Source organism: Danio rerio, chromosome 5, assembly GCF_052040795.2.
Source record: "Danio rerio strain M-AB ecotype USA chromosome 5, GRCz13ab, whole genome shotgun sequence".
Lineage (NCBI taxonomy): Eukaryota > Metazoa > Chordata > Actinopteri > Cypriniformes > Danionidae > Danio > Danio rerio.
The window spans coordinates 12965207-12977241 of NC_141025.1; the positions used below are offsets into that span (position 1 = coordinate 12965207).

General features: G+C 34.3%; 1 protein-coding gene across 3 annotated transcripts in view; it reads right to left on the reverse strand.

The window, feature by feature from the left end:
- Positions 1-12035, reverse strand: part of nos1 (nitric oxide synthase 1 (neuronal)) — a 130364-nt gene that overhangs the window by 25945 nt on the left and 92384 nt on the right. For all 3 annotated transcript variants that reach the window (XM_087252824.1, XM_087252823.1, NM_131660.1), the window contains 7 exon segments: positions 11386-11490; positions 10003-10061; positions 9656-9772; positions 8032-8206; positions 5898-6036; positions 5306-5384; positions 627-820 (listed from right to left, as the gene is read on the reverse strand). In XM_087252824.1, the coding sequence (XP_087108950.1) occupies positions 627-820; positions 5306-5384; positions 5898-6036; positions 8032-8206; positions 9656-9772; positions 10003-10061; positions 11386-11490 (868 nt within the window).

Consider the following 12035-nt stretch of genomic DNA (forward strand, 5'->3'; position numbering starts at 1 on the left):
GGAAATTACATTACATGAAGCAATCACAAAAACAATGTTTTACAACTGCAAATACATCTCTGCTGTAGAGATGTCCAGTTTTTAACCATCATACTCATAACAGTTTTAGTCATTCGACAGAACTACAGTTCAAACTGCTGTAGTTAAGTCTCATACTTACAGTTATTATGGTCATTTTTGGTAAGTGTTATGAGTGAATGCTAGCTCAGTTTCCAGTAAATGTGACCTGTTCATCACTGTGGACCAGGTTACCCTGATCTTTAGCTCATCACGAACACCAGAACACCTGATGAACAGACTGTTCGGCAGAAAATTGCATACAGAGAAAACCTCTCATCTGTGTTCACAGCCGTGAATTTAAAATAATGTTTGAGAGGGTTTGCCAGACTTATCCGGACATAGTATAAGAAGATATTGTACGGACACAGTATAAGAAGCATCACATCTCTCTTCTTATTCTTATTTCATCTGGTTTGTCATTCCGTTCATTTGATGTCGATGCTGTCTTTTCCATTAAGATTTCAAAGCAGATTTTTGAAAGACAATCTTCAATTTGGATTGGTTTCAGATATGTGCATGTTTTTATAAGAAGAGGAATGAAATATATAAAAGTTTTTGACAGTTACCTAGAGCTGTGTTTCTTTCCTCCAAGAACTCCACTTTCACTATTTGATTGACAGGCGGCGCATCCTCCAGTTTCTCGATAAGAGTGGTAACAAGATCTTCATTGTTGCCAGGGAAAACGCCTAAATGGTCTCCAGGCAGGTATTTTAGGCTCTCGTGGTTGTTTGCATCAAGACGCACAAATATCGTCAATCGGCTGATAGACAGGAAGACAGAAAACATGGAAATGTTAAAGAGGTGCAGATTACAAAATATATATACATATATAGCCTCCTGAATTATTAGCCCCCCTGATTATTTTTTCCCTAATTTCTATTTATCGGAGAGAAGATTTTTTTTCAACACATTTCTAAACATAATATTTTACCAGATATTTTTCAAGACACTTTTATACAGCTTACAGTGACATTTAAAGGCTTAACTAGGTTTATTAGGTTAACTTTGTAGGTTAGGGTTTTAGGCAAGCTATGGTATAACGATGGTTTGTTTTTGTAAGCTATCAAAAGAAAATAGCTTAAAGGGGCTAATAATATTGACCTTAAAATGTTTTTTTTTAAAAAATAATAATAAAACCTGCTTTGATTCCAGCCGAAATAAAACCAATAAGACTTTCTCTAGAAGAAAAAATATTATCAGACAAACTGTGAAAATTTCCTTGCTCTGTTAAACATCATTTGGGAAATATTTAAAAAAGAAAACAAAAATTATTATTATAATAATTATAATTAAAACTAAAACAAATAATTCAAATTTCAACTGTATATTGAAGTTTTTCAAAAGTAAAAAAAAGTAACAAAATCATTTAGCCACAGTACAAGTATTTTTTTTTCATTGTTTATTGCTTATTTAGATTCCTATTAGCCACTATCAATGTAGTGGCTATTCTTACTGAGGTCTAACAAAATAAAACAACTAATTTATATTAATTCATTATTCAATTCAAGTTTATTAGTATAGCACTGTTCATATTACTTATTCTTTCATAGCAGCTTTACAAAAGGTGCAAATTAATTGAATTACAATCAAAATCAGAAAAGTTAAGAATATTAGTTACCATAAATTTATTTGTTACTAATAACTTTTATTTACTAGGAGCTAATACCTTTAACAGTTACAGTTATTATAAACATATTAAACCTTCAGTTATCAAAAGCAATACCAAAAACAAACAAAAAATACACTAAAGCATAATGATAGACACCAATACCACAACCAAATAAAAGACGACTTTACGCTAAACCTTATCTATAGAGTCCTATACAATAAAACATCATTTGAAATTGGTTTAAAACACCAAAAGTATTAAGTAAATACTGTTCCTTTAATCATCTTACATTATTTTGAGCTATTGTCAGCTAATTTAATCTTTCGGGTTTTAAATTGTTATTGGAGAGATTTTTTATTATTAAAATCAGTAATGTAAACTGTAAAAATATCCTAAAATTGACAGTTTTTCCATATTTTGTGATTCACGTTTTTTTCTTATTCACTTATTTAGGCTTTTGACTAGCATTACGGGACCCTGGTCTTTTTCCAACAACTTTTAACCTTTAAAAGTTTGAAAAAGTTATTTTTATGAACATTTGTAATAGATTAAAGTGATATATTGTCTGGGTTGGTATTGTTTATTATTTTATGCTGCAAAAACCCGGTAATAAATGTTAATTTACAGATTTAGGAACTCTGCATATTATTAAACAATATCTTGTTTCAAACTACTAAAACGTCAATAAAAATCACTTTGTTAATCTGTAGAGTTGAATTTTCAACATCAAAAGTCGACAGAGCAGTGATCAACATAATTGAATTCTCATCTATAAATAAATTAACGGACCACACAAAATACAGAAATTGTAAAAAATCTGATATTTTTTACAGTGTAGCACTATCTATCTGTCCACTGACGACGCGTTTGTTTCTCATTTTTATTTATAGACTGAGTTTTCTTATCCTATGAGATATCATGACAGCATGTGCTTTGCGATGACACACGTGCCAAGCTAAGAGACAGCGCACAGCACACAGTATTTAGGTGGTTGTGAAGAGTCGTAGGTGTTTGTGTCCATGATCCACAGGGTTTGTTTGTCGCATGGCTTTCTCCATGATGCTGTCAGGGCTACCGATACAGCCAACCTGTTTGTGTGCAGTGTTTGTCGGGAGAGCTGTACGAGAATTTGAGAATGGCAGAATTTGACTTTTATCAGTTGAGTTCGTTACTATTCAGACACATCGCCTATCCGTCCTGCCATGTCTGCACATGTTTAAAATCCTCAAGATTACCGGCAGGACTAATGGATGGAATAGACGGGAAAAAAGACCTGCAGCACTGCTATCCACTGTGTCTGCATTCAGACCCGGGGAATTAGAAAAACAGAAGTCCTGCTCATTTATAGTGTTTATATAAACATGATTGCGGTTATATATTATATGAAATTATAAACTATAGTAGGCTGGGCAGGTTAATAAATTACTTACTGTTTATTTCTTTGCATTTTAACGTTGTAAACTATAAAATCATGGGTCTCCTCACTGTTTGTGTTTTTTTTTCTTGAGCTGGTGAGCTAACTGACAGTTGTTCACTCCCCTCCTTTTCCGCTGCTCTACTGGCCACGCCTACTCCTCCCTCTGTTCACAGCGCTCCACGCCTATCATGGAGCATTTAAAAAAAAAATATAAATCTGAGGTAAACTTGAACTGAAAGAGGGGGACTCATGGCCCTTCAAAATACATGTAATGTCTAATGGCAATTCATTCTATGTTTTGATTTATTTAACTTCTTGTGGTTTAATAAAATATTCCAATCCTACAAATACCAGTGGCCCTCAACTCCAGTTCTGGAAAACCACTGCATTTGTAAGTGTCTTTTTTTAATATTAAAATATAATAATGTCTTTCAACGCAGACGATGTTGTTTTGTTGGCTTCATCGAACATGGACCTTCAGCATGCACTGGGGCGGTTTGCTGTCGAGTGTGACGTGGCTGGGATGAGAATCAGCACCTATAATTTTGAGGCCATGGTGCTCCACCAGAAAAAGGTGGTTTGCCATCTGCAGGTTGGAGAAAAGTCCTTACCCCAGGTAGAGGACTTCAAGTACCTTTGGGTTTTGTTCAGGTGTAAGGGAAGGATGAAACATGAGATTAACAGACGGATCGGTGCAGCGGCAACAGTGATGCGGTCGATGTACCGGTCCATTGTGGTAAAGAAAGAGCTGAACCAAAAGGCAAAGCTCTTGATTTACCGGTCAATCACTGTTCCTTCTCGCACCTATGGTCATGACGGAAAGGACAAGATCTTCGATACAAGCAGCCGAAATGAGTTTCCTTCACAGGGTGGCAGGGCGCAAGCTTATAGATAGAACGAGGAGCTCTGTCACCCGGGAGGAGCTCGAAGTAGAACTGCTGCTTCTCCACATCGAGAGAAGCTAGCTGAGGAGGCTCGGCAATCTGTTTTGGATGCCTCCTTGACGCCTACATAGGGAGGTGTTCCAGGTATGTCCCACCGGGAGGAAGCCTCGGGGAAAACCCAGGACACGCTGGAGGGACTATGTCTCTCGGCTGGCCTGGGAATGCCTTTGGCTCCCCCCAGAGGTGCTGGAGGAAGTGTCTGGGGAGATGGAAGTCTGGGGTTCTCTCCTGTGACTGCTGCCCCCACAACCAGGCCCCGAAAAGCGGATGAAAATGAATAGGTGAGTATCTTTCAACACTAGCTATGTTTCCATCCAAAAATGTGAATGAACTTTATGCGCAAAACTGGATTATCGCATAAAAGATGTGCGAATAAAGCAGCATTTCCATCCGAGTCAAAGCGAACAAAATCGTCACTTCCTGATTAACTGGCGCCAAATATCAACAGTAAAAACTGAATTTGCAGTAGGAGAAGCTGTGTCTATCTTTTCTTCATCTAATAAATGACTTGCGCCTCAGAAGGCGATCCTGACACGCAGTAAATGCGCAGTGTCGTTTGAAGGCGTCAGACGCAGAGCACAGACACTCTTGATTCTGAAGGTCATTAATAATATAATAACACTAATATTTAAACGGTAAGGCATTTTGGAATGACCAAAACAACAGTTCAGATGGTTTACAGTGTGCTCAGCCTGCTGATTTGTCCATTTACACACATTTTCATAATCACATGATCTCTTATAACAGAATCACATGACCTTTTTTAATGCGCATACTGGAATTTGTGTGGGAAAAGTGTTTCCATCGTAGATTATGCGCATCTTTTCTCATCGAATAAAAAGTTTATCCTACTCAGTTATGCACATATGTTTGTTATGCACATTTTTTTAAATTTATGAGCATCATGGCGTTTCCATCAACAGGTTTTTTATGTGCACATGCAAAATGTGCATAAAAATAGGTGGATGGAAACATAGCTATTGACATTTGTATGAAACTGAACTGAACTTTGCAAGTGACATATGTATCACACTGAACTGAATCGGTTTTAATTGAACTACAACTACACCACAATTCCACCACAATCTCAAATACTGTTGTGCCTTTTTATGTTATTTTCTTTATCCACGTTAAGCTATAGAAATAAATAAATCATTTCACACATATAATGTGGTTTATGACCCAATTATGCAAGAACTTTCTCTATTTTAATGCAACAGACTTCAGTGAAAATATAAATCTACAAAACTCCACAGAACATCAGCAGAAACATACTTTGATCTGGCACTTTGTAGGTTTTGTCTCTGCACAACTTTGGCTCCGTAAACTTTCTTCTTATGGATGCTGTAAAGCGCTGTAAGTAGACACACACACACACACACACACACACACACAAACAATCAACAGTTAAAATGTGCAGTGTGAAATTAGATTATATAAAACATCAAAAGGCAATTTAGCGGCCACACAACTTGATTTGCTATAAAACTCACAATAGAGCCGAACCACCCATTTCAAGATAATTTTAAGGACTTTGGATGCAACGTTGCGACTTAGAAAATGAGACTTGAAAGCCATGAATGCATTGTTTACACTTCTGCTAATTGAATAAGGAAGTGTTTACAATCCTCGGGGTAATGCTAACACAGAGCTGAGACAATCCGTGCCAAGCTAATGAGCCACTAAAATGGCAATGTCTTCAAGAGTCAGTTGGTATGCGTCATAAATTTGAAGCGAATGAAAAAAAACGCTTTGCCATTCACAGGGGAAGGACTTTAAGTATCATTTAATTTGATAAAAGCTTATTGGCTTTCTGAAATGATGAGTCATGCATTGATGAATGAAAGGTACTGGAGCGGTTGTGTACCTTGCGTTAGTGTCGGTGCTTCAGCCGTGTATGTCATCCGGAACTTGCTTTTCTTCCAGCTGCGATCGTTACTAATCAGGGAATCGTTTGCTTTCTCGATGTTAACATCATCACCGACACAAAAAACGTCGCATGCAGCCTGCCATGAAAAAAAAAGAAGAATAAAATGGATCAAAACTCATTCTTTGCATGATAACTCCTGATAACTATGCCTGATGTATATATACACACACACACACATTTTATATCTAAATGTTAAATACATTTTCTCAAATATATGAATGCATGTGTCGAATTATATTTACATGATAATTATACACAGTACCCTCACATATATTACGTCAAAACAAACTTTTATCTTGGATTAATAAAATCACAAATATAACTATACATATAATCTGGGGAATAAAATAAAATAAAATAAAATAAAATAAAATAAAATAAAATAAAATAAAATAAAATAAAATAAAAATTATTATGCGTATGAATGAAGAAATTTGACCACACTAACTTAACTATTTATACAGCTTAACAGTTCTTCTATACAGCTTAAAGTGACATTTAAAGGCTTAACTAGGTTAACTAAGCAGGTTAGGATAAATAGGCAAGTTATTGCAAGTTATGTGAAACAATGTTTTTTTATATTATCAGACATACTGTGAAAATTTCCTTGTTCTGTTAAACATCATTTGGGAAATATTTTAAAAAGCATATATTATGTACTATGATATATAACTGTATATATTATTAATCATGAGCTAAGCCATTAAAATAATATTGGGAATTAAACTAAACTTTGGTAAACTAAACTAAAACAAAATATTTGCTAGAAATGTATTATTCCTATGACTGATCAAACTTGACTATACCAACTTAATGATGGCTTAATAAAAGAATTAATACACAAAATAAAATCATTTTACAGTGTGCAAAGTAGTGACTGAAAACTCACAATAACAATGTATTATGCATTGAGCAAAACCATAAATAAATTGCTGCAAAATAATAAAAAAATAAAATAAAAATTATAATAAAAAAGAATAGAAAATTAATAAAATAAAATTATTATTCCTATGACTAAACGAATCTGACCACACCAACTTAATGACTGCATAATAAAAAAAAAAATCTACAAATAAAATCACTTTTACAGTGTGCAAAGTAGTGGCTGAAAACTCACAATAACTATGTATCATGCATTTTGAGCTTAACCATAAATATAATGCTGGAAAATAAAATAAAATACAAATAAAAAATAATAAAATAAAATGATTATTCCTACGACTAAACGAATCTGACCACACCAACTTAATGACTGCATAATAAAAGAATTAAGCCACAAATAAAATTACCTTCACAGTGTGCAAAGTAGTGACTGAAAACTTAAATAAAATAAAACAAATCTGACGAAACCAACTTAATGATTGCTGAATAAAATAATCAACAATTGTTTTTTTAACAGTGTGCAAAGTACTGACTGAAATCTGAAAAATATTATGTATCATGAGCCAAAACATAAATGTAAATGTAAAACTGAAAAAATCTAAACAAAATAAAAATATAAATAAAATAAAAATAATAATAAAATAAAATTTTAAATAATTGTTATTCCTAAAACTGAATTAACCTGACTGTCAACTTAATGACTGCTTAATAAAACAATTAATATACAAATAAAACATTAAAATAAAAAATAAAACAAAACAAACTAAAATAAAATAAAACAAAAAACAAAATAAAAAAAACAACTAAACTAAAATAATAATAATAAAAATAAAATAAAATAAAATTTTAAAATCATAAAATAAATATAATGCTGGAAAATAAAATCTAAATAAAATAGAATAAAAAAATAAAAATACAAATAAAATAAAAATATTATTACTCCTAAGACTTGACTACTCCTAACCTGACTACATGTAAATAATGTATATGTAAACATGACTACATGTATATGTAAATAAATAAATATATGTGTATACACACACACACACACACACACATATTTTTATTTATAATTATTACGCCAAATTAATGACCGCTTAATGAAATAACTAATCCACAAACAAAATATATTTTGTTTTTACTGTGTGCCGAGTAGTGACTGCAGCCCACTATTCTCTGAGGGCGATACCTTAAAAACTTTCTTAGCCCACGTTCTGAAGGATTCCTCCTGGCCGCAGAGTTCGTCTCCTTCCCCCATGCGCAGGATTCGTTCCCCGCCAAGCTCCTCGAACAGCGTGTCCACTGCGTGGGCAAATGCACAGAAGTGTGGGTATGCCCGAGAGCCAAGGCCAAACACGGAGAATCTGCATGAGAGAAAGCGAGAGCTGAAAAAATAACACTCGAAGCGCATGAAACACAAACAACACCACATGCAGCTCATATATACACAAAACCAAGCGCATTATGAGAGTGGGACGGCTGTGGACATCAGGCCAGAGGCTGTGAGCTTTGATCCTGAAACTATGAAAACTAAAATTCAAGGACAGAGAGTATGTTACGCAAGCATGCATACACATACGTGCAATGCTCGCAAGTCAAAGCCGATATGCTAAAAAATAAATAAAAAAAAAGGTGTGAAATTTGTGTTGATTGCTTTAGGATGGAATTTCTTTTTAAAACTGAACTTTCAAATGGCTGTTCTCTGTTCTTTGGCTCTTTGTGTTTGAAGAACTTAAGTTTAAGCCAGAGGGACAAAAAAGTCAAAGTTACCATAAAATTAAAATAAAATAAAACACCTGCAAGAGAAATTAAGAAAATACGCAAATATTTATATTTTTTGACTGAATATTTATTGAGTTTTTTTCATGATAAGCAAATATATTTTGCATAAAGACCTGCTTAATTACTGAAATGTAAACATTACCTATTTCTATCATGCATGTATGTATTTATCATGTGAATTGTACTTTTATTGTTCAGTTGATAGCTAGCTTAACATCTTTATGGTCTTAAAATGTTACTAAATGTCCTTAAAACTGAATTTATTCCTATATTGGAACACTTTGGAACAAGGTGCTGTATGTTAGTAAATTATGTAATTGTTGACTCCTATAAAGCATAAGAATACCATAATATGTTTGCAGATATTTAAGAAACATGCCAACTGAACATTCTTGTTTAATTGAAAAACAATGTCAGATATTCTGCTTTGAAAATGTGCGTTTCAGATGACTTTATTAATAAGTTATTCGAGTCATTGCAGAGATGTATGGATGCAGTCCTTCAAGCTCATGGGAGTCATACACAATATTCGTTCTTTTTCCACTGCAGCATGACTTTATATTCTATACTGAACATTATTTCTGTTAAGTGACAAGACTTTAGCCTAAGCAAAGTCAGACCTTACTGTCCTATTTAAATAATTAAAAATCAAGACATGATCATGTTTTATTTTGGTGAAATAAGTGTAATCTAGAGACCTTTGCTTTCATATAAGCCACTTCTGATACCAAATGATCAACTAGAAGTCAAGTTATTATTTGTTGTTCCTAAAACTTGGATCCATAACAAAATTTTTGTCAGTGTTTTGCGATATAAATATAATTTTACAATTTGACTTAAGAAGAATTCATAGTTTTACACTCATTGGGAAATATATACTGTATATATTATATCTTCTTTTATACAAACCAATATTTGTTCTGTTATTTTGATCATTTTATTGTATTTTTGAGAAAGGTATTTAGAGGTGACCCTGTAATGTTTAAGCAGTTTAATATTCTTTCAAAAGTATACAAACGTGCATTCAGTACCTGACATTAGCAAGCGGTCCAGTGCTCTCGAAGTTGGCTTTTGATTCAGGCTCATCGCTGGAGGATTTGCGGGTGTCAGAATACGAAGAAACGCTGTTAAACCGCACCTTGTACGTCCTGAGAGAGAGAAACAGAGACATATTTCTTTATGTGAATGGTCTGACTGTGCAGACGAGACCAAAAAAAAAAAGCATCTTATGCATTAACATGAGTGCCTGTTGCATATATGCTAAGACTTGTGTAGGTGTGTAAATCGAAACACTGAAGAAAAAAAGAAAATCAATTATGTGTAAGCAGATGGGTGGGAAGAGGAGATGGAAAAATCCCTGGTTTGCCTCTCCACTCACTTTCTGTCCTCTACGCTGGTGGTGGGATGTCTCATCTCCATCAGCGCCGCACCAAATTTCTGCATCGTTGAAAAGAGGACAAAGGAAAAGGAGAGAAGTTACTTGTCCTTCCTACGCACACAATCCCTAATTCAGGAAGCACAATGCAGATTCTTCATTAATAAATATTTGAAACCATTAGTGGTGTAATGGTACATGTTTTACTCCCGAACAGTCATGGTACGGGGGTGACGGTTCTGTTCATGCACTCACACAATGAATACAGTCAGTTCAAATATGCAGAAAAAGACATTAGCAGCCATTCACAAACAAGTTTTTTCCTTTCACATATTTTACAAACTATATTTAACAAAGCAAGGAATTTACACAGTATTTTCTATAATATTTTTCTCCTGGAGTCTGGAGTCTTATTTGTTTTACTTCAGCTAGAATAAAAGCAGTTTATCATTTTTTAAAACATCTTAAGGTCAATATTATTAGCCCCCTTAAGCCATATTTTTTTTCTGACTGTCTACAGAACAAACCATCATCATACAATGATTTGCCTAATTCGCTCTAACATAAATGTGCATGTATTTGACCATTAAAGCGCTCACATTAAGATGATGTTAGATGTGTGTGCTGTGCTCGTCTCCGAGGCTAAGCGCGCACACACACACACACACACACACACACACACACACACACACACACACACACACAGAAGCAAGCCATGCGGTCTCGTTCGCGCTATTAAAAATATGAATGATTCGAATGTACATCAATGAATGATGCACATCCTGTTCTGCAAATGTTACATTACAGCACATGCTTTTAGTCATTTTCATTTGAAACAGTTTTGCAGAGCAACAAAGGTGTACAACTGTCACTTTCTATAACAGAAACGTATTATTTTTTTCTGTCCTGAGGGGTGATTTTGAATTGACGGATGGGGCCGGATCAAATGGTCTCACGGGCCGTATACGGCCTGGAGGCCACACCTTCCCCACCACTGCACTAAAGCAACACACACCTCCCACCAGTGCCGATATAAAGCCACATTGCACTGCTATGAGTGTTACATTGCGTTTATACAACAGTTAATTAAGACAAGCACGCATATTATAATTTTAAATAATGCAGTAGCAATAATTTCATTTTTGATATTAAAATAATAATAATAACAATAATAATAATAATAATCAAGATTCAATATTTTTAAGGAACAACATCAAAAGTTATAAATCCCTAAAACCAGTCATGTGTGAAGTCCTTTATCTTCAGGGAGAGCATGTTTTGTTGTGTTGTGAAGTGTTGACACTTTGATTCAAAGCTGAAGGAGATGATTGATGTGCTCAATCAAACACTAGTGTGCTAAAGCAAACTCGTATATTAATAACTCACCTCTCCATTTTCAGGAGGGTCACCGTTGCCGAATGTGCTTGTCACGACTATCACAAGTGTCTCGTGCTCCAGATCCACTGTGTCATATTCATCCATAGACATCACCTGAAGGAGAAGAAATAACACTGTTGTGAACATGCACATGACATTATTGCTCCCAGGAAACTTTGTACATTAAAATAGTTTTTTTGAAGTCATATTGTGTTTTATGTCTCTTTTTATGTAGACATTAAATTAATGAGACAAGAACTTACAGTTAGGGTGAATGAGTGGAACATAATACACATGACATTAAATAAATAAAATGTTGCTATAGCTCATATAAAACATGTATTTATGGGCATACATTTAAAATAAATAGATATTCCTAGAACTCTAAATTAAATTATATTGTTTAGATGTATGGCAATCAAAAAAGATCACAGCTCAACTTCATGTTGAAAACAAGTACTTGACACATTGTACCCAAGACGGAACAATGTCTAGCACAACAACAAAATAAAGTTCAGACATGTGTGTAGGCATAGTGTATAGACCGTCATATTGGGGTGATATATACACACTCAGTCCTTTTTTTCCAATTTAACAACATAAAAACGGACCAATTGGAGTGGTTTTGAGAATGATCGCAACTTGACGTAGGAGTGCGG